The 24903-nt window shown below is 33.3% G+C and overlaps 1 protein-coding gene and 2 non-coding genes across 3 annotated transcripts; 1 reads left to right on the forward strand and 2 right to left on the reverse strand.

Moving 5' to 3' along the window:
* The first annotated feature begins 10585 nt into the window (after window positions 1–10585).
* LOC107930673 (uncharacterized) lies at window positions 10586–11848 on the forward strand. Its single transcript, XM_016862383.2, has one exon. The coding sequence runs from the start codon at window positions 10586–10588 to the stop codon at window positions 11846–11848; it is 1263 nt and encodes a 420-aa protein (XP_016717872.1).
* A 1774-nt stretch (window positions 11849–13622) lies between these two features.
* Window positions 13623–13739, reverse strand: LOC121222667 (U5 spliceosomal RNA). The gene has a single exon (XR_005920024.1). It is a non-coding gene; the product is annotated as a U5 spliceosomal RNA (small nuclear RNA).
* A 1296-nt stretch (window positions 13740–15035) lies between these two features.
* Window positions 15036–15150, reverse strand: LOC121222670 (U5 spliceosomal RNA). Its single transcript, XR_005920028.1, has one exon. It is a non-coding gene; the product is annotated as a U5 spliceosomal RNA (small nuclear RNA).
* Window positions 15151–24903: the final 9753 nt, after the last annotated feature.

Here is a 24903-nt window from a genome sequence, read left to right on the forward strand (position 1 = left end):
CGTTTTGGGGCCTTTGGCTTAATATCCTTTTAAAAATCTTAAAATAAGGCAATGTTTTGCGTTTGGAAATTCGAGAAAACGTACCGTAACCTGCCGGGTGTTGATTTTTCTCATTCAACCAAATAGCCAAATATCCTTCCAAAAATTTCAAAATAAGGCAATGTTTTGCTTTTGGAAATTCGAGGAATGTACCCTAATGCACTGGGTTTCGATTTCTCGTTTAACCAAATAGCCAAATATCCTCTTGAATTTCAACCCATGACATTCGAGTTTTCTAAGGATCATATTTTAAATTTCTTTAAAGTTTTCAATTTTCGACATTAAGACATTAACTAATCAACTAGGTACCAATTTTGGGCGTATCGAGGGTGCTAATCCTTCCTAATGCGTAACTGACTCTCAAACCCGTTTTTCTGTATTTCGTAAACCAGACTTGTTGTTTTAATGAAATCAAATCGTTTATTAAAAACAACCACTTTTCGAGGTGATCCGATCACACCTCATCAAAAAGGATCGGTGGCGACTCCCATTTTCGTTTTCATTTTCCAAAACCCAAGTTGACCCCATTTTCAATAAAAAAAATGGTGTCAACAGCTTGGCGACTCCACTAGGGACATAAAACTTTTTCAAAATAAGTGAGTCGAGCCACGAGTTGATTACCTTTTGTCTTTTTGTCAAAAATTGAAAACTTGATTTAAATATACGATCCTTTCGTTGCATTCCATTCATTTTTATTGCAATTTTCATTGCTGTAACTGTTGTGTTAATTTAAATTTCGGTATCTTTCTGCATATTGCATTGCATGACCGTTGGTCACACCTTTTTAAGTGGGAGTGAGAAGCTATTTCTTCGTGAGGTTTTCACCTCTGTGCAGGATAGTGGATCGCGTTCGGGATACATCCGTACCTATGTCTTCGTGAGATTTTCATCTCCGTGCAGCCATAGAGAAATGTATTCCCCTGAACCGAACTCGGTCTATATGAGCCTATAATGGGTGAAGATCGAGGAATCTGCTGGTTTGAGTACCATTGCTTTAGAGCCAAACCTCATGTAGTGAACCTTAGGAGCCCACCCTAAGTAGAACCACTTCGAACCCCTAGTATTCACCCGAATAGGTGTTCTATTTATTCTTGCTTGCTTTTGTTTTGTACTAACCTATTTTCTTTTTTTGTTATGATTGCATTGCATTTTCATCATAAAAAGAGGTGTTGATTTACGTTTGGTTGCTAAATAGAGAGCTTGTCATAAGGAAATGGGTTTCTTGATAAAGTGGATAATAATACGGTTGTCCGAATATGGTCCAAGAAAATGTGATAAGAGAAGGATGATAGTTTAATGAAGGACTACACGACCATTGCTCCGTTACCCGAGAATTCAAGATGACAACGATTATTCGAGAGCCGCTGAACTTTCTTAAAGAGAAGCCAACGAGCGTCACGAAGATGAGTGAGCAACCAGTCGCAGCCCGGATCAAGCAAAAGGGAGATAAAAAAGACGTTCCTTTTGAAGAGTTCGTGAGATTTACCTTAACGCTCGAATGAAGAAAAGGATCGTTGACTTGAAATATAAGGGCAAAGCCGTATATATATATCCGCTTTATGTAAAGAGATTTGTTTTCTAGTAAAGTTCTTCTTATAGAATTGAATCAAAAAAATCAATGTCTCTTTTTTGCATTCATCTCATGCATTTGCATTACATTGCATTATATGCATTAGATTTTCACAAAGTGACCCTAATTAGGTAAAATTATTTCAGTTAAACTAGAAAACCGACACCCCTACGGAACTCAAGCGAAAACAAAGAACATGGATCAAAGATTAGAAAAACTTGAACAGCTCCAAAAAGATATGCAAGATCGGATACAAGAGCGGCTGGAAAAAATTTAGCAAGATATGACAGAAAAGATGCGGGAGTCCCAGAACGACATGATGGCAAAGTTAACACAGCTGTTGAAAGTAGGAAATGACAAGGGAAAAGACCCTGTAGTTAATGATGAAGAGGGAAATAATGATGAACCCATTTACCCTCCAGGCTTTACCCCTCTGCACGCGCATACTCAAGCTGAGCTGTACCCACATAAATCCTCTGTTACGATCAGACCCCAGCAATCTCAGACGGGTCCTTCAATGCCAATGAATTTTCAAATTGGGGTAGGTCCTAATCCCGGAGAGAATCCTACCAATCTCATGGTCCCTGATCTCGATGACGTGGCAGAAGTGGAGAAAGCGAAAGTGGATCTATCAAAGCAATTAGAGGACCGATGTAAATGGCTGGAGGAGAAGTTTAAAACCATAGAAAATCCTGATTACCACCGAGGAATGGACGCTAAATATTTGAGCTTGGTACCCGATTTGGTCCTCCCTCCCAAATTTAAAATGCCGAAATTTGAGAAATATAACGGGACAAGTTGTCCGGAAGCTCATATCACTATGTTTTACCGAATGATGACCGGGTACATCAACAATGATCAACTACTGATTCACTACTTCCAGGACAGTTTGATCGGGTCAGCGGCTAGATGGTACAATCAATTGAGTCGGGCCAACATCTATTCATGGAAAGATTTAGTGTAGGCCTTTATAAAGCAGTACAGACATGTGATGGATATAGCACCCGATCAAATTGTATTGTAAAACATGGAAAAGAAGCCTAATGAGAGCTTCAGACAGTATGCCCAGAGATGAAGGGAGGTGGCAGCGCAAGTTCAACCACCACTTTTAGAAAAAGAGATAACCATACTTTTTATCAATACTTTGAAAGCTCTATTTCTCAATCACATGTTGAGCAGTGCCACTAAAAGCTTTTCAGACATAGTGATGTCAGGAGAAATAATAGAGAACGCCATAAGATGCGGCAGGATAGAAGCGGGAAAAAACGCCCAGAGGTTGGCTCCAATGAAGAAAGAGCACGAGATAAACAATGCAAGCGTGTTTAACAAGGGCTATTCTAAACCAATCACGGTGGGACAAGCAAGAGCAGTAATCACTAATCAACAAGGTTCTTTAAGGTAGGAAACCAATACTAGGCCAAATGAAAAAAGACTCCAGTGCACACCCATCCCGATGACATATAGAGAGTTGTATCAGAAGCTATTTGATACGCATATGGTATCTCCATTTTACTCAGAGCCCGTACAACCTCCGTACCCCAAATGGTACGATGTGAATGCCCAATGCGAGTATCATGCGGGAATTACAGGGCACTCGATTGAAAATTATACTACGTTCAAGAAGTTGGTTGAAAGATTTATTAAGATGGGGATCGTAAAATTTGGCGACCCATCAAGACCAAACGTAGCAGGGAATCCGCTACCCAATCATACTGATAATGGGGTGAATGCGATGTAGGAAGAAGTGTTGGGAAGCAACTCTTTTGTGAAATAGACTCATGTCTGAACGTCATTATTTTAATGAAATGCATCTTTTTGCGATCCTTTTTGAGCCAATATTCTTTCATTCTTTACGAATAATTATTTTTTATTCTTTAATACTTTTAGATTTTCATCCAAATCAATCATTCATTTATAATCATACTGTACAGATAATTACTCTTAAATTCATACATTCTTTATATATTCTTTGGTACCTACAATAGGTCCCTGAATATCAATGACATGAATAACACTGCTACAGACTCAGAATCTCCTTTTGAGCGAGACATGTGTTTAGAAGGATCCCATGACTTTGAAGATGACATAGATTGTAGCCTATCTCAAGACTTATTAAGGATAGTAAAACAAGATCGAAAACAGGTCCTACCTTACAAAAGAATCAATGGAATCCAAGACTTCTCCTTGTGTAGGGCATGAAGGTCATTGAGCCGATCTTGCCAAAAATTTCTGGAGGTCAACAATTCATCTTTGCAGCCGCCGGTTACTTCACTAAGTGGGTGGAAGCTGCTTCATACGGTAATGTTACGAAGTCGATAGTCAGCAAATCCTTGAAAATCATATGTCAGTATGGAATGTCAAAAATAATCATATTTGACAATGCACTAAATTTGAACAAGAGCACGATATCAGAAGTTGGTAGTCTGTTTAAGATTAACATCATGTCGCCTCAAAGTGAATAGTGTATTGGAGGCAAAAAAAAAACTCTGCTGGGGCAATGTCGTTCTCTTAGGCTTATCGCGATTTTACCGATTAAAGATGAGATTCTTTCTGAGTTTTTAGACCCAATCCCGATCGAGGAATGTTCAAATGTGCCAAAAGCAAATGATGCAAGCTAAAAAAAGGGGAAAGAAGAAGAAGTTCTCCCTAGAGGATTTCATGAGAGAACTTGGTATCGAAGAAGATCCTTATCACATAAAAAAAACTTCATGCCAAGATGGGAAGAACCTTATGTGGAAGGCCTTATCTGGAAAAGCATCAGTCTTGATCGAACGAGATAACAAGGACATGCCTAATCCTATAAGTTCAGATTCAATATAAAAAAAAAGAAAAAAAAAAGAAGAAAAAGAAAAGGAGAGGCCAAGTTAAAAACCCACAAAGGGTATCTTGAGACCAAAAGGGATTTGAGTTGAAAACCCAAAAAGGGCGACTCAAATTTTGGATCAAATTGGGGTATGAGGCGATCAAAGTAGCTCAAATTTTGATTAGATCTGGGCATATGGTGATCTTGTTATACCTGAATCAATAGGAAAGGGTAGGCGACATCTTGGGGCATTGACAAAGTCCTGTAGATCTCCTAAACACATGTCAAACTCAGAATGGTCTTTCAATGAGTTTGTACAGAAAAGTTCAAGCTGCGATATCTAGGGCATCTAGTCCTCATACTATTTATATTAAATTTTTTGTTCTTGGAACACTTCATTCTTTTTCAAGATACGTGTTCCCAATTAATCCCCTTTTTATTCTTACTATCCTTGATAATTTATCCACTTCGAGTTAAGCTCCCGAATCAATTCTATGTTATCCATCATTTTTATTCTTTTTGTAAGCATGTTGCATTGGAATAATGATTAATGGACTAATAATACATTCACAAAAGAAGTTTTGCATATTACTCTAGAAGTTTCTAAATAATACAGTAACCTGAAACAGGACTATTGTTTAGAAAACACCAAGTTTAAAGGGTGAAATATCTAAGAAGGAAGAGTCTAAATTAATACCACCCTTTTGGATTTTGTTGTCAAAACATTGATTGAAAAAAATGACAAGATGCCGTGTTGGTGACATAGCTTCAATGAACAAATAAGCAATGATCACCAAGTAATAAGAAAAGGTTTTCTCGGAGAAGAAAATTTTGCAATTGTGCATGAGCATTTTGTATGACATCTTGGAAATGGGGTAAAAGACCAAAGAGCTTCACATTTTGTATCCTTGATTTACAATAGGAGAAGATTGAAAAAGCCATATCTTTTTACCCTTGGGTTACAGTGGGAGAAAGATAGTTCAAATTTTGCATCCAGCGGATTGAACTTAGAGGTTTACAGTGGGGGCAATCTGATTAAGTGTTTCTTTGGATATGCCAGCCGAGCAAGAAGGCGTTGTAACACGTCAGTGATAAAACAATGAGCGATAACAACTCAAACATTAAAAATGGATCATTCTCATGACATTCTGCATTCATACAAATATTATTCATACACATCTAGTTAGGAAATTTTGATTCATTTTAATCATGACATCTTAAACACTAGGCATAAATAGGTCCATCAAATGGATTATACAGGTCATGTTCCCCAGAGAACAGATCAATGAAGATGGCAGATCTTACCTTCCTATACTGACAGCAAAGCAGATCGAAGATACTATAGTTTGCAATTTAGAAGATTAAAGCCACAACAGCGAATCTTATTTCCCAGGCGATGCAGCGGAACAGATTGAAGTCACAACGGCGAATCTTGCTTCCCCGATATTGCAATTTAAAAGATTGAAGCCACAATGGCGAATCTTATTTCCCAGGCGATGCAGCGGAACAGATTGAAGTCACAACGGCGAATCTTGCTTCCCCGACATTGCAATTTAAAAGATTGAAGCCATAACGGCGAATTTTATTTCCTAGGCGATGCAGCGGAACAGATTGAAGTCACAACGGCGAATCTTGTTTCCCCGACATTGCAATTTAAAATATTGAAGCCACAACGGCGAATCTTATTTCCCAGGTAATGCAGCAGAACAGATTGAAATCACAACGGCAAATCTTGCTTCCTCGACATTGCAATTTAAAAGATTGAAGTCACAACGACGAATCTTACTTCCAACCAATGCAGCGAAACAGATTGAAGTCACATCGGTGAATCTCGCTTCCCCGACATTGCAATTAAAAGATTGAAGCTACAACGGCGAATCTTACTTTCAGCCGGTGAAGTGCAACAGATTGAAGCTACAACGGCGAAACTCGCTTCCCCGACATTACAATTAAAAAGATTGAAGCCACAACGACGAATCTTACTTCCAGGTGGTATAGTGGAATAGATTGAAGTTACAACAGCGAATCTTGCTTCCCCGACACTGAAATTTAAAATATTGAAGCCACAACTACGAATCTTATTTCCTAGGCGATGTAGCAGAACAGATTGAAGCTACGACGGTAAATCTTACTTCCCCGACATTGCAATTTAAAAGATTGAAGCCACAACGGTGAATCTTACTTCCCAGACGATGCAGCGGAACTGATTGAAGCCACAACGGTGAATTTCACTTCCCCGACATTGCAATTTAAAATATTGAGGCCACAACGGCGAATCTTACTTTTCCAGGCAATGCAGCTGAATAGATTGAAGCTACAACGGCGAGTCTTCCTTCCCCGACATTGCAATCTCATTTCTCTAGCGGTGCAGTGGAACAGATTAAAGCTACGATGTCGAATCTTACCTCCCCAACATTACAGTTAAACAGACAGAAGAAGCCAATAATTCTATCTCCCTGGTTGGTAGTGGAATAGATTGAAGATTACAAGTCTTATCTCCCTAAGCAGTCCTATCTCTCTAAGTAGAAGTGGAGTAGATCAAAGATTGTAGATTCTGTCCCCCTAAGCAGTAGTGGAGCAGATCAACAATAACGAATCTTACTTCCCTAACGAATCTTATGGAGCAGACTAAAACCATAAGTTTTGTCCTTTTGAAGCTAGTACGAAGAAGATTGAAGCTACGAGTTAGAGCTTTCTAAAGTGCAGTGGAGTAGAGCGAAGCAACAAACCGCAGTGGATTGAAACAAAGCTACTTGAAGAGAAGCGTCAAGAGCAGTCAAGACTCGGCGAGACCGGGCAAATTTGGTCTTTCTTAAGTCTTTGCTCTGTTCTCATTACACGACAACGAGCAGAGAGGGGCAGCTGTACAGCCCAAATTTTCCCGGGCCCTATACCAGCAAAACCAAAATAACCCATTTACAAATACAACCCAACAAATTCATCAAACCAACTACCAGCCCAAGAACCCAAAACAATTAACCTTAACCAAACTAGCCTAAACCCGAGCCCAATTACATCAAACCCAAATAGCCCTAACCCAGAAAACCCGGAGCCCAATAGCCCGGGCCCAATTTCCCTAAAAAATATCTACCTAGGGTTTCAGAAATTGAAACCCTAGCCCCTAACCTAGGCGCCGCGTCTAGCCTTTTGACCTTTGGCCTGCCACTACCGCTGCTCGACTGCCACCGCCGCCAACGTCCATCACCGCCCATCCACTTGCGCCATCACCTGCAAAAACACGCAAGAAAATAGTAGCAACCAAAAAAGGAGACAGTGTAAACGGGTTATAAAAGCCGAAGACCCCTACTGTCAAGGGGTTCGGGTTTTGATTCCCTTTTTTCTTTCTTTTGTAACATTTCACAAAAACAAATATATAAAAACCAAAGGTGATTACCAGCATACTTTATTTGTTTTAGTTGTTTTAACTCTTCTGTTATTTTCGTTTTTTTTGTGCATTTATTTACATAAATAATAAATAAGGAAAGAGAGAGGTGCTCACCGAGACGGGGGTTTTCGTGCCGATTTGGACTTTCGTCGGCCGTCGAGGCAGTGGCGGTGCGGCGAGCTGAGCGGCGGCGCAACAGGGACCAAGGAACCCTACATGGCCTGGCCTTTTTGAGGGAAAAAGGGTTCCCCTTTTGTTTTTTTAGGAAAACGCCTGAAATGATTTTTTTGAAAGAAATTTAGGTTTAAATAACCCCATAAAACGGCGCCGTTTGGGCTTAGGGTTCAGAGACCAAAAAACGGCGTCGCTTTGGTCTCTAACTCGTGCGGTGACCCGACCCGAGGGAAGGATCCGCTTGTTTTTGACTTTTGGGTTATTTGCGCAATTAGTCCCTTTGATTCTGTAGCGCATTCATGGAAGTTTTTCGCATATTCGTAATTTGGCCACAAAATTTTATTTTTGTCTCAATTCGGTCCATTACAGCGCAGCGTTTTGGGGCCTTTGGCTTATTTCTCATTTTGGTTCCCCCTTTTTTGCGCGCATCAGAATTCAATCCCTTACCCTAATTTATTTCTTATTTCAGCCCAGAGATTTTGTTTTAGTTTTAATCTAGTACTATTATTATTATTATTATTATTATTATTATTATTATTATTATTATTATTATTATTATTATCATCATATTTCCATTTATACTTATTTATGTAAATTTTTAAATATATTTACCTTATTATAGTATTGTTATTATTTTAATTACTTATATATATATACACATACATGTGATTTTATAATATACATATGTAATATGCATATTTTTATAATCTATATAAATATATATACATATACGTACCTATATATATTTTTATATTTCACAATTTTTATACATATCTATGTACATTTCTATATATGTATATTATTTTCATAAATATGTATTTTATATATGTTCTTTATATTTTAACTATGTATTTTATATATGTTCTTTATATTTTATGAATCATATATATAGTTATATATATATTTTTTATATTTTATGATAGTTACATACGTGTATATAGGTATATGCTTACTCATATATATATATATATTTTTAATATATAATAATTTTAAAATATGTACATACATATATTTTTCATATTTCCATAATTTTATGTATATACGTACATATATATTTCCCTTAAATGTACATACATATGTTCATATTTTATAATTTTCATCTATTTTCTTTTATTATTTTTTATGTTCATTTATGTATTTATTTATATGTCCATTTTTTATGTTTTAGTTTATTTATTTATTTGTTATGGTATACACATGATTGATTTGTTTTTTTTTATTCATTTTTTGCTCATGTTCTTTTTGTTCACATTATCATATTTATTATTTCATTATGTATATTAACACCATACTTCAAAAAAGGAAAATTTTTCAAAATAAGGCAATGTTTTGCCGTTTAGAAATTTGAGAAAACATGCCCTAAGGTGCTGGGTGTCGATTCTTCTCGTTCAACCAAATGGCTTAATATCCTTTTAAAAAGTTTAAAATAAGGCAAGGTTTTGCCGTTTGGAAATTCGAGAAAACATGCCCTAAGGTGCTGGGTGTCGATTTTTCTCGTTCAACCAAATAGCTTAATATCCTTTTAAAAATTTTAAAATAAGACAATGTTTTGCATTTGGAAATTCGAGAAAACGTGCCCTAATGTGCTGGGTGTCGATTTTTCTCATTCAACCAAATAGCCAAATATCCTTTCAAAAATTTCAAAATAAGGCAATGTTGTGCGTTTGGAAATTCGAGGAACGTACCCTAATGTGCTGGGTTTCGATTTCTCGTTTAACCAAATAGCCAAATATCCTCTTGAATTTCAATCCATGACATTCGAGTTTTCTAAGGATCGTATTTTAAATTTCTTTAAAGTTTTCAATTTTCGACATTAAGACATTAACTAATCAATTAGGTACCAATTTTGGGCGTATCAAGGGTGCTAATCCTTCCTCATGCGTAACCGACTCTCGAACTCGTTTTTCTGAATTTCGTGGACCAAACTTGTTGTTTTAATGAAATCAAATCGTTTATTAAAAACAACCACTTTTCGAGGTGATCCGATCACACCTCATCAAAAAGGATCGGTGGCGACTCCCATTTTCGTTTTCATTTTCTAAAACCCAAGTCGACTCCATTTTCAATAAAAATTTTATTTTTTAATTTTTATTTTTAATTTTAAAATACTTTTAAAATAACTTGATTAATGTTTATTCCTTTGCTCCCACAATATTTCATGTACAAAACAATAAGCTAGGGAAAAGTTAAAGCATTGAAAATTAAAATATGTAATCTCATATATACTTTATTTTTATTAAAGTTTTCCATTCAATTAAATTTTCCTTTCAAGATTACATATAGAGTCATTTTCGTAGGAAGGACATTACACTATTAATCTAAATGCTTCAACCACATAATGAGTAAACTTCTTTTCTAACTTTTCCAAAGTAATAATTAAATGAATAATTATTTATCCTTTTCTTTTCGTAAGTTACAAAAAAAGAGCATAACTTAGAAATAAGGAAAAGTTAAAGCATCTCGGGTTTACTACTACTTACCATTCTCACAAGCATTTTATGATTCTCATAAATTCCAACAATATAAATATTTGATTTATAAGCTTAGCTTCCATCAACCCATTTTGTTGTTATTTAACACACAAACTAGCAACCAAACAAACATAAACACAAAGATGAGTCTTCAACACTTTAGCCATCAACATCCACTGGTGTTCATTGAAAGCCAGGGCCACGAAATCGAAAAGGTGAATTGCTCAGGATGTGGAGAGTTAGTGTCAGGTTCGAGCTTTCCCTGTGTGGAGTGTCGGTTTTACCTACACAAGCAGTGTGCTGAGGCACCTGCTGAGATGAATCACCCTTTCCATCGCAATCACAACCTTAATCTTCTTACAAGGAATCCATACAAGACCGGCACGGCCACCTGCGATTTCTGCAGAAAACCCTGTGAGAATTTTGTTTATCATTGTTCTTGCAAGTTAGACTTTCATATCAAATGTGCATTATTTTCTCATAGCATTGCTGAGAAAAGGATTGCAGAGTTTCAAGACATTCCCCGTATAGATCCATCCATCAATACAGGAAATGTTACTGAAGAACTCAAAAAAGCTGAATGTTTTGCTTGTTGGAAGCCATTATTAGATTCTGTTTACTTTTCTCCTAATTGTGGCTTTTACCTGCATGTAAAATGTGTTGATCTACCAGCAGAAATCAATCACCTCTTCCACCAAGAACATCCTATCTTATTACAATTTAACAGTCAAAGGCTCTCCTGCAAGATTTGTCAAAAGCCCCAACATCGGGGATTTGTTTATTGTTGTTCACTTTGCAAAATTGCCCTTCATATCGAATGTGCCACAATACCTACCAAAATCAATCAGCCTTTCCATCGCAAACATCCTCTTATTCTTCAATCTGTCGACGAATGTCTTCCTTGTCAAATATGCCAAGAAACCACCAACCTTAATGATGTCGTGTATTTTTGTTCAATTTGCAAGTTTGTCCTTCATAGTAGGTGTGTGTCATCACCACCGATTATAGAAGATAAACTTCATCATGAACATCCATTTACCCTATTGCCAAGACAAGTCTCATTTTGTGATGCTTGTGGCACTTTAGGGAATTATGTTCCTTATCTTTGTTCCACATGCGGTATTTTTGTCCATAAAAATTGCATTTCAGTGCCACGTATCATCAGATTCTATCGACATCAGCACCGCATTGCCCACACATATTTCCTGGACCAAAATGAATCTGAATCGTGGGAATGTAGATTTTGCTTAGAAGAGGTGAAGAAAGAGCATGGGGGTTACTTTTGTTCCAAATGCAATTACATAGTCCATGTAAAGTGTGCAACAAAAGACAGTGGTTTGTATTACGAGGTTGACTCTACAGAAACAGAAGAGGAAACGGACTCAGATGAACCTGTCGATTTGTGAGAAATTCATCCGCATAACTTAATACTGAGTGGAGACATTAGAGATTTAAAACAATGCGACGGTTGCCTTCTACCCATCGATACTTCTTATTGTTATTGTTCAGAATGTGATTTCTTCCTCCACAAAGCTTGTGCTGCATTAAGTACGAAGAAGCATCTTTGGTTTCACTATTGCCAAACGCTTCAACAACTTACTTCTGGTCGCATTTTTCAATGTAATTTTTGCAACAGTTTAACAAGTGGCTTTGCCTATACCTGTGATAAATGCAAAGTAAGTCATTGTTTGCGATGTTCTTTGCTTTCTGATATGCCCAAATGTGAAGGACATGAACATCGCCTCCGTCGCTTTCTTAGCAAGAATAAAGAATTGTGTAGAGGTTGTGGTAAGTCTGAAGATAACGGATTCACTTGTAAGCTTTGCAATTTTAACTTGGACGTGGCCTGTATTATATTGCCTCTTACAGCTCAACATAGTTCTGATGTACATCCTTTCAAACTCACTTATCACGAGGATGATGACAATTATTCAGAAGGTCATTATTGTGATATTTGTGAAGAGGAAAGGAATCCCAAACATTGGTTTTATCATTGTTCAGCTTGTAACACTTCAGCTCATCCCAAATGTGTTCTTAAATAATATCCATTTATTAAGCCTGGGACCATCTACAAAAAAGAAGTTCATCCACATCATCTCACTTTTGTCAAAAGGGTTGAGTTTTATCCAGAATGTCATAGATGTGGTAAGCACTGCCTTGATCTGTCCCTTCAATGTAAGAAAGTTGGATGCAGCTATATTATTCATTGGGAGTGTAGAATAGATAAGAGTTCGTAGCCTGATTTGTGGTCCATAATTCACGCTGGAATGTAAAATTTTTGGACTTGATTGTCTAGACAATGAGTATCGAATATAGATATGAATAAGTTATTACCGAAAATATGATGGGTTTTTTATAGACTTACATAAGTTGATATATGTGTCAAAACAAAAATATCAAATACTAATATTTAAAGAAATAAATGAAAAATCCAAAGAATGTAAAACAAGCAAATGCCAAAAACCTAGGGCTCTAACGGACATTATATTATTTTGCAACTATTAAGAGCATCATAAATTAAAAGACAACTCATACAAAGAGAGCCATAATTGATAATAAGAGATTGTGCTTGTTAAATATAAACAATTTTTGAGGAAAAACATTCACAATGGGTTCACAAAAGAATATCATTGTCCATAAATTTCATCGAAGAAATTCATGTTTGTTTTACCTTCTCAACTCATATTTTAATTAATTAATAAACTAATATAATAAGAATCAAAATAGTCACTTTTATTTATTTCATGCTACGTTTTAGTCATTTATGTTTGAAATGTTATGTTTAAATCATTTACGTTAACGTATTATAACATTTTAGTCACTGAGACATTAATTATTATTAACGATGCAATGATAAACTGACATGACACGATAAATCATCATTTCAAACAAAAAATTTAAGTCATATTATACAATTGGTCCCCATATTTTTTCATTTTGAGAAATTTAAATTTTTCTTTTCTTTTCTTTTAACTTTATTCTTCTTTATTTTTCTTTTCTACTTCTCCCTCTACTTTCCTCCCTTTTTCATCTCTACTTTCCTCCCTTTTTCATCTCTTATAATGTAACTTTTCTATATTTTCCATTTGTTAAAACTAATGGGGAAAAAGAAAAGAAAAAAAAAAGTTCAAAAAATAGATCACTATCAAAAGAATATTTTGAACTAGATCTTGATGGGCCATTCCGTAAAAGGAAATAGGCCTCCAAAAATAGGCGTATGCCGCTATAAGCGGCAAGCACAAGGTACTCTTTAGTAAAAGGCGAAAGAATAGTTCGCTCTGTGCTCACCGCACGGCTCCGTGATTTGGGGAGCTGGTTTTCGCTTTCGTTTATAAAAGATGGTAGAGTGGCCTTGTCTGTCCTTAAGGAATGTGGGATTCTGCTTCTTTCTAAACCTCAGCAACTTCTTTTCCACCTCTACCTCCTCATTAAAAAATAAATGGAAAATCCAAATGATGTAAAACAAGCAGATACCAAATACACCAAACCCATGACTCTAACAGGCATTACATTTTTGCAGCTAGCAACCAACACCATTAATTGAAAGACACAACTCATAGAAGCTAGAATTCCATAAATAAGAGATGATACTAAAATTAAATATATACACAATGGATTCAGAAAACAATACCATTCTCTATCAATTTCATTGTACGAACACTCACAATTGTTTTAACTTCTAAACTCAAATTTTACTTAATTATCAAATTAATATAATAAGAAATACAAATTCATGCATGTAAAATAGTACTTCCTATCTTACAATAAAAATACAAGTGTTGGCAGCCATGTTGTTAGATATCAATCAATGACTAATGGGAATTAGATGGCCAAAAGCAAAATATGACTACTTTCCTTCATTGGGTCTCAAACAAACTGAGTTGAAGTGATTAACAAGGGACTCTTTCAACTATTTTCAGGTCTCATATTGTATATCTATTATAGCATACAGATTGGTATAATTTTTATCATTTTGCTCTAAGTATAGGGCTATGGTTTCCAACTTCAAGAGAGATTGGATCCCTGCATGCAAACTTACATATACACTAAAAGGGATCCTTTACCTCATCCATTCCCATACCAATACCATTCTGGACTTTGAACTTTATTGAGCAAAGTGATACTAGGAATAGCTAACATGGGCCTCACCATTAGTTCATCCATGACAATACAAGTAACACCCTCACCTGAGGATGAACCCTTGTTTATAAGTTTCACAAGTGTCATATTTTGGGTTCGTAACATTGTAGCAGGCAGGACAAAGAGATTTTGGATTATTATTTTGCCACATGCATGACACAATTATCACTTTGATGGTTGCTACCTCTGTAAAGATTGATGGAGGATGTTGAGGATTGCTTGTTTGGAAACAAGAGTAGGCATAGTCATAAAAACCCATAGGCTTCAAACAGGGTGTCTTTGTTTGCTGCTGACTGTATGTACGGCTGTCATAGAGATTTAAAAGGCCATCAAACTATTCCTAGTTTAGTAAGTAGCCTTAAGACAAGGCATTGTCTAACAAATTCAGTAATTTCAACCCCTCAATTCCAAAGCAGAAGTAGGAAAAACTTTGAAATAAAACTTAATGGGTCATTCCAGTAACAAAACAACCCTCCAAAAATAGGCCTATGCCGCTTTAGGCGGGGAGCACACGGTATTCTTTAGTAAAAGGCGAAAGAATAGTTCGCACTGTGCTCACAGCACGGCTCCATGCTTTTGCAAAATTCATCTGCGCTTTTATTTATAAACCATGGTAGTAGAGTGGCATTGTCTGTCTCTATGAAATGTGGGATTCTGCTCCTTTTTAAAGCTCTCTCAACTTCTTTTCCAGCTCTACTCTTCTGCCAAGCCACACGCTTCTCCAACACATTTCTCCTTATCCCCTCTAATATAAATTTGCTTTTCACCATTGCTTTATACCGATTCACCATTCCGATTGGTAAAATCTTTTGCTTTACCCAGTCCAACAATTGTTTTAATAACATTAGTTTGAAACTAGATTATAACATGAACAAATCATTGAAAGATCAAATATATGTAATAACCATCTGACTCGGTTCATAACAGTTGTAACTTCAAACACATCTAAATACTGAAATCAACAGATATGAGCAACGAAAATATCTACATCAGCCAACAGCTTTTGTATATTTCTGAACATATCAGCGATGCATCAAGCATTTGTCGTCATTTACAACGCTTCTTCCTGGCCTTTTGGGTAAGCAACAGATCAGTAAGAACGGTCTTGGACTTTAGCGGTGACTTCAGGAGCTCCAATCCCTGAAACATGAACCAAACAAAAGCCATGGAACCTCCTGTCTTTTTTAAAACAACTTATAAACAAACGGGATAATAATGTTCACCTCATTCATTCCTACATTTACCACTTCCTCTTCCAAATCCTCAACTTGTTCGAGGTTGAACTTATAGAGCATAGCTACGATAGAAATAGTCGAGATTGGTGTAACTGTCAGGTCGTCCATGATTGTATACGTAATGACCCCTTTCACATAACCCTCCTTTGCAGTAGGTGATGATGTTGAAACCTTATTTGGCGGCAGGTGTACAAATGTTGCAGGGATGTTCATTGACTCCAGACCAAGAAGGGCAAGTAGTTGTTGGATCATGTGTGTAATACAAACAACTGTCATCATACAGTCCATTATAACCATACGATGACCCTTTATAACCATATGAACACTGGTAAAACCTTTGTGTTGTTGATGATTGAATGTTTGGCAACAAGACAGGAACATTGGCTGGCAAGCTTGAAGAATATTTAGGTTTCAACAACGTGTCCTTCTTTGTTGTTAGCAGAATGAATGAATCACTCAATTTTTCAACGCTCTCGTAAGGGTTTGCAAGACATCCGAGCATGCCTTCTTTTGCAAGCAGCCTTACAACATATTGTCATAAGGTTGCTTCTGCATATAAGCTTCAAGCTCACAGTGGTGGTGGTGGCGGCCATGGATGGTATTGGTCGATATGAAATTGTGTGTATTGCAGTGAATCCCCAACCAGTCACTTCTTTATAGAGGTTTCTTTTAGTAGAAATGATTCTTAGAGAGAATTGAAAAGGACACAAACGAACATTCACTGAGAGAACTCTCTAACTTTCCTGTAGTCATGTAATAAATAGCCAATAGTTTATGAATATTTTAATTATAATAAAAATAAATAGTTAAATTTCTATTCATTTATCAAAATTAAATAAACAATTATTAAGTTTTGAGTCGCGTAAGAGCTTAATACAATAATTAAACTATTTCTCAATTGTTTAAGTTATTGAAATAATTGGCCACTCAGCCTATTGCAAAACTCATCAAAGAAAGTAGGGATTCAATTTCATGTTTCATGGATAGTGTTTTCCAATCGGGTTATTATAATTATTGTAACAAATTCCAACCAGTATCAAATATTGATTTTTGAATTTTATTATTCGTATGTACTTTAATTTTACAGATAATGAAATAAATTTGGATATTCAAAGTTTAAATCCATTATCATCTTTACTTTTTAAAGTTTTTTTCTTGCTAAATTTATATGTTTAGCAGGAAAAATTATTTTATGGACCATCCCTATCACATTAACCATGGTCTCTTTCTAATTATTTAATGAAATTTCAACAAATTTTTCATATTATTGATACATAATTTTGATAAATATTTTACCCTGAGCCTCAAATCCCGACCCCTAAATTCTGAACTCTAAACCTGAAACCCTAAATCTTAAAAAAGTTCAATGTTTAGATTCAAGGTTCTAATTTTGGGGTTCAAGGTTCGAGTTCGAGATTTGGAATTCAAAAGTAATTGCTAAAATGTCATTAAATAATTCGAAAGAGGCTATGAATGATATGGTACGAAGGGTCTATAAATTAATTTCTCTTTTAAGAGACTTGAGAACCTAACAAATAATTTATTTAATTCGGATAATAATATTTAGATTTAATGCAAATAATATACGGACTTTGATCTTAAGCAATTATACAAACAATTACAATTTATTTGGACAGGGGTGATCCAAACCGTGCTTAATTTAAGCATTACTTTAGATCCCAAGATTGGGGTTATAAATAGAAAATTCTGATGTTTATATATCATAGTTATAGCTGTTGGACTTACTTGAAGTTTTATTTATAAAAATTGAACAAGAACATAATCTATCGTTTATTTATATTGAAAAGGATAACTTAAATTTTCAACAAAAAAACTTTCTAGGGGCCGACTCTTCAATTGAACATTAAAACTAAAATCAAGTGTCAAACACTATATTAACTCCTCAATTTTTTACTATAATTTCCAGGTTCTAAACTGAATTTATTTCAGTAAATAGGTTTCAATTTCATGCTATAATTATCTTATGCTTAATTTTAATTATACTAATACCCTTTAATTGGTTTCAATTTCATACTATTGTTATTTTATGCTTAATTGAACAATGGTAGTTAATTTGCAGTAACCAATGATCACAGAGAAGTAGAATTGCAAATGCATATAACAGAAGCAGTGTTGGCAATAAATGTACATACATGTACAACATATAATTCTATATACTTTGAGAAACTGATAAAAACACGTACAAAATTATAAGAAAAATCTATATACAATCGGACTGACATCCTACGAGATCCAACTTATATAAATGAAATAAGGTAAGAAAAAAAAATTCAAAGGAAAGTTACTTTCAATTTCCATTCATTCATTCCAACAAATGTACATTGTCACATAACCAGACATAAAATAATTAAAAAGAATTACCGAATCAAAGTTGAATTATATAAACTCAGAGACAATCCAATTAATAGGTTTCGCAAGCGTATGAACTACAAAAAAAAAAACAGCTTAAATATTTTGAATGCTTTGTAAGTTATGAGCATAAAACATTAACTTACCTCACTTTACACTTAAACCTAAATATAGTAACATAATTTCATAAGATTCGTTCAATTCTTAATCTATGCAATAATTCATTTTATTTTTGTCGATTCCAAATACTTAGTAACATCCTCTTATAAGCATATGACAATTTAATTTTAATTTTTGAATGCTCACCAAAATTTTTCATTTTATTAAATTTAATCCCTAAAACCGAAATTACCATATTTTTCAAATTTAAGCCTCAATTTCAAAATTGATCTCATTTACATCCTTCAAAGACCCTCTTTGGTCTATAATTACAAAAAATTCATACCAATTTCAAAATATTTTTCAAAATTAACACTTTAGTCATTATGTACAAAATTAACAATATTCACTTTATAAATTATAGTCTCTCTCTTTTTCATATGTAAGCTTAGAATCTAACCATTAAACACTAAAAGCTTCAAGAAATCATCGATGACAACTTTAAAAAACTTAAATAATTTAAAAAAATAATAAATACATTAGCTAAATCGAGCTCCTATTATCTTAAAAACATAAAATTTACGAAAGACGAAATTTTAATTCACTTACATACAAGGACCGAATAGCTTAAGACTTCAACAATGGTTTTCTAGGTTTTCCTTAGCTCATACGGTGGAAGAAAATAAAAAGAATTAAAAGACGACAACTTTAAGTTGCTTTTTATTTCTTAATTAGTTTTTTAATTAACCAAAATTAAGTTAATTAACCTATAAGCTTAATTAACATGTGATAGTGGATTACAATCCACATCCACATTCAACACCGTTTGACTTAAAAGGTGCAATTGTTCAATTGATCTTCCAATTAATTAAAAAACCATAACAATTAATCCTCCTCCACCGCATCCGGACGAGGAGGGAATGGCCTATCGTGGAGAAACAACGGTACCCGAATATGAAATCACACCTGCAACTGCCGATTCTATCGAAGCGTCACCTAAAAATGTTGCTGTGAAAAGAAAAACATCACCACCACCGTCATCTTCACCACCTTGTTGCTGCATCTCATAGCACCATAAGTCCAGTGTTGTCAAAGGCGCCAAAAACCATACTTGCCCAAGTAAAAGGGTAATTTGTGTGTGTGTGTGTTTTTGTGTATGTGTATGTGTGTACAATAAGCTTAAAAGCTCTGTTACCAATTATATAAAAAATGAATTCATCACTCAAATAACGTGAATGGCAAAAAGTATAACATCTTACACAATAAATACCCATAATATACCATATTGTGCAACCAATAAAAGAAAGAAAGAAAAAGTTTACATAGCAAACCCAAATTAAGTAAAATCAATTGGATCGAATTCGATATTATTCAAATTTGAATTTTGTAGATGGAAAAAAATCATGAAAAAGCTGTCTGGATTTGACTCAATCCGATATGAAAAATAAAAATTTTTCAACCATTAAATCAGAAGAAAAACGTACCTCAACATGTTTGAATCCATAATTTCTTATTTTTTTATTTTCTCCGACTACAAAATAAGTAAAAATTACAAAAAGAAATTTCAAGATTTTATAAATTAAAAATAAAGAATATCATAAATTATTTATATATTATATAAAATCCACTTGTAAGAAACCTTTAGGAGTTAAATAGGGGTATTTTAGGTAGAATAAAAAATTATTAGGGATAATTTAAGCATTACAACTTAATAAGAGAAATTTAGGTATTTTGTAAACAAATTTAATTAAATTGTTTATAAAATTTAAAATCTTATTATTAGTTATTTTTTATTTAATATAAATAAGAGCATTTTAGGAGTATAAGAAATTAATAAGAATAGTTTAGGTAGAATAAAAAAAAGCAGTAGGAATAATTTAGGCATTACAACTTAATAAGCGCAATTTAAGTATTTTATTTTATAAACAAAGTTAATTAATTTATTTATAACTTTTAAAATTTATATCTATATTTGTTTATCTATATCTGTATATAATATATTTTTATTAGATCTGTTCATGGACTGGTTACCCACCCAGGTCCGAAGATTCGTTTGAAATTTGAGAGGGTTTGGGTAAAAAAAATAGGCCAATTTAAAATATGAGTCAGGCTCGGACTTAAACATTCAATGCCTGAGCCCGACCTGACCCATTTTAAATTTATAATACTCTATATTATGTTATTTTTGTACATTATGTAATTTAGAACATAGTAAAAAAAATAAACGTATACTAAATATATAATTCTACTCTAATGTAAACATTAAAATAATGTTAAGATGACCATATAAAAATTTTCAATAAATAAAAAATGTATAAAATTATTAATATTTATTTTATTTTAATATTTAATGATTATTTCATGTCAACCCTTCAAACACGCCCTTTGATGCATTTTACACAATCTACACAAAAACAATCAAAAAAACATACCATAACACAATATTAAACCAATACCAACCAACCAAGTCAATGTGCCTAATTTGTCACCAAAACTATTTATTAATCTATTATATCATATATTTAACTTACCATGCCTATAAACTATTTATTAATCTCTTTTCCCTTCTCTTATTTCATACTCAACCAAACAAATAGCTCAACATAATACTCCACATTCATGCACATATAAGTTACATGAGACAAGGGTTAAACCAAACTATCATTCCCAAGTTCCGATCCATTTCATACAACACCTATGTACACATCACATAATCTAACATAAAATGATAATAATAAAAAGCTACCGAATCAAAGTTAGATTATGTAAGCTCAGAGGCGATCTGATCAATAAGTTTCACAAGCGTATGAACTGTAGAAAAAGAAAACAAAAATAGAGTAAGCATCTTAAATGCATGGTAAGTCATGGACATGAAACATTAACTTACCTCATTTTACACTTATACACAATAAATTACTCAACTTGACAATTAGACCTAAACATAGAGTAATATAATTCCACAATGTTGGTTTAATTCTTGACCTATACAATAATTCATTTTAATTTTTCAATTTCAAATGCTTAGTAACATCCTATTATAAGCATATGACAGATCAATTTCAATTTTTTAATGTTCCCTAAATTTTTCATTTTATTCAATTTAGTCCTTAAAATCGAAATTATCATATTTTCCAAATTTGAGCCTTGATTTCAAAATTGATCCCAATTACATCCTTCAAAGACCCTCTATTGTCTATAATTACAGAAATTGTCAAAATATTTTTCAAAACTAACACTTTAGTCCTTATGTTCAAAACTAATAATTTTCACTTTACAAATTAGTCATTTTTCATATCTAAGCTTAGAATCTAACCATTAAACATCAAAAACTTCAAGAATTCATCAACAAAAATTTTAAAAAACTTAAACAATTCTGAAAAATACTACTCGAATTAGCTAAATTGAGCTTTTACTATTTCAAAAATATAAAATTTACGAAAAACAAAATTTTGATTCATGCAAGGACCGAGTAGCTTAACACTTTATCAATGGTTTTCTAGGTTTCCCTTAGCTCAAACGGTGGAACAAAAAAAAAATGACAACTTTAAGTTGTTTTTTATATCTTAATTAGTTTTTTAATTAATCAAAATTAAGTTAATTAAAAATTTCAGCCCGTTTACTAGGCCCGAGCCCGGCCCGGCCCAAAATATGGGCCTGAGATTTTGCCCATGCCCAGCCCGAAGAAAAAAATATGGGGCCCGAGCTTGGTCCGGCCCGGCCCGACCCGTTTTAAGTTAAAATTAAAATTAAAATTAAAATTATTTTTTAATAAAATTAAAACTAATTGTTATTAAAATTAATTGTTAGTAAAATTATCAAATTATTAATTGTTAATTGTATTAATTGTTGTAATAAAATCTAACATTTGATTAGTAAATTTATCAAATTATTAATTGTATTAATTGTTGTAATAAAATCTAACATTTGATTAGTAAATTTATTAAATTATTAATTGTATTAATTGTATTAACTCTTGTAACAAAATCTAACATTTGATTAGTAAAACAAACTTGATGTTTTATTATTATTATTTTGTAACACTAGTCAAGGAAATGAAAGTAAATAAACTTAAAATAAAAACTATTATATTTTAAAAATAAAAAATATATATATTTAATATTTTTCGGGCCGGGCCGGGCTCGGGCCAAAAAAATCTTGCCCGAGGCCCGGCCCATTTTTAAACGGGCCTAAAATTTTGCCCAAGCCCATATTTCGGGCCTATATTTTTACCCAAACCCTCCCATATTTCAAGCGGGCCGTCGGGTCGGGCGGTCTAGTCCTAATGCATTGGATGTGACACGTTATTTTCTCGAGATGAAGATTTTTTCTAAAAAATAAATAAAGACAATATTCAATGTTTAGTGTTTTTAGAAATTGTGCCCTAACGTATTGGGTTGCAATTTTTATACGACTTAAACAATTGAATATCCTTTTAAATTTTATTGTGCGAGCTCTTAGATAAGCTCATTTTCAAAGAAGCGAAATATCGTACCCTAACTCATTGGGTGTTACATTTTCTCTTTCCGAAATGAGAAGATCTCAATGAGCATCTCGTTTCATATAAGTTTTAAAGCAAAGGATCGTATTTTAAATCTCTTCAAAGTTTTCAATTTTCGACACTAAGACATTAATTAATCAACTAGGTACCAATTTTGGGTGTTACGAGGGTGCTAATTCTTTCTCGTACGTAACCGACTCCCGAACCCTTTTTTCTAAATTTTGTAGACCAAAATTGTTATTTTAATAAAATCAAATCGTTTATTAAAAACAACTATTTTTCGAAGTGATCCGATCACACCTTATCAAAAAGGATTGGTGGTGACTCCCACTTTAGTTTTCATTTTCAATTTCCAAGTCGACCCCGTTTTATCAAAAAAATGGTGTCAATAGGAATTATTTAGGCATTACAACTTAATAATCGCAATGTAAGTATTTTATTTTATAAACAAAGTTAATTTATTTATTTATAACTTTTAAAATTTATATCTATATCTGTATATAATATATTTTTACTAGATTTGTTCATGGGCTGGTTACCCACCCAGGTCCAAAGATTCGTTTGAAATTTGAGAGGGTTTGGATAAAAAAAAAATAGGCCAGTTTAAAATATGAGTCAGGCTCGGACTTAAACATTCAAGGCCTGAGCTCGACCCAACCCATTTTAAGTTTATAATACTCTATATTATGTTATTTTTATACATTATGTAATTTAGAACACATTAAAAAAATAAACCTATACTAAATATATAATTCTACTCTAATGTAAACATTAAAATAATGTTAAGATGATCATATAAAAATTTTCAATAAATAGAAAATGTATAAAATTATTAATATTTATATTATATTATTTTAATATTTAATGATTATTTCATGTCAACCCTTCAAACATACCCTTTGATGCATTTTACACAATCTGCACAAAAACAATCCAAAAACATACCGTAACACAATATTTAACCAATACCAACCAACCAAGTCAATGTGCCTAATTTGTCACCAAAACTATTTATTAATCTATTATATCATATATTTAACTTATCATGCCTATAAACTATTCATTAATCTCATTTCCCCTCTCTTATTTCATACTCAACATGTCATCTTATAAGCCAAACACATAGCTCAACATAATACTCCACATTCATGCACATATAAGTTACATGAGACAAGGGTTAAACCAAACTATCATTCCCAAGTTCCGAACCATTTGATACAACACCTATATACACATCACGTAAACTAACATAAAATGATAATAAAAAAAAGCTATCGAATCAAAGTTAGATTGTGTAAGCTCCGAGGCGATCATCAATAAGTTTCACAAGCGTATGAACTGTAGAAAAAGAAAACAAAAATAGAGTAAGCATTTTAAATGCATAGTAAGTCATGGACATAAAACATTAACTTACCTCATTTTACACTTATACACAATAAATTACTCAACTTGACAATTAGACCTAAACATAGAGTAATATAATTCCACAAGGTTGGTTGGTTTAATACTTGACCTATACAATAATTCATTTTAATTTTTCAATTTCAAATGCTTAGTAACATCCTATTATAAGCATATGACAGATTAATTTCAAATTTTTGAATGTTCCCTAAAGTTTTTCATTTTATTCAATTTAGTCCCTAAAACCGAAATTACCATTTTTTCAAATTTGAGCCTTGATTTCAAAATCGATCTCAATTACATCCTTCAAAGACCCTCTATTGTCTATAATTATAGAAATTATCAAAATATTTTTCAAAACTAACACTTTAGTCCTTATGTTCAAAACTAATAATTTTCACTTTACAAATTAGTCATTTTTCATATCTAAGCTTAGAATCTAACCATTAAACATCAAAAAATTCAAGAATTCATCAACGAAAATTTTAAAAAACTTAAACAATTCTAAAAAATACTACTCGAATTAGCTAAATTGAGCTTTTACTATTTCAAAAATATAAAATTTACGAAAAACAAAATTTTGATTCATGCAAGGACCGAATAGCTTAACACTTTATCAATGGTTTTCTAGGTTTCCCTTAGCTCAAACGGTGGAACAAAAAAAAATGACAACTTTAAGTTGCTTTTTATATCTTAATTAGTTTTTTAATTAATCAAA

The sequence above is a fragment of the Gossypium hirsutum genome, chromosome D10, assembly GCF_007990345.1.
Source record: "Gossypium hirsutum isolate 1008001.06 chromosome D10, Gossypium_hirsutum_v2.1, whole genome shotgun sequence".
Classification (NCBI taxonomy): domain Eukaryota; kingdom Viridiplantae; phylum Streptophyta; class Magnoliopsida; order Malvales; family Malvaceae; genus Gossypium; species Gossypium hirsutum.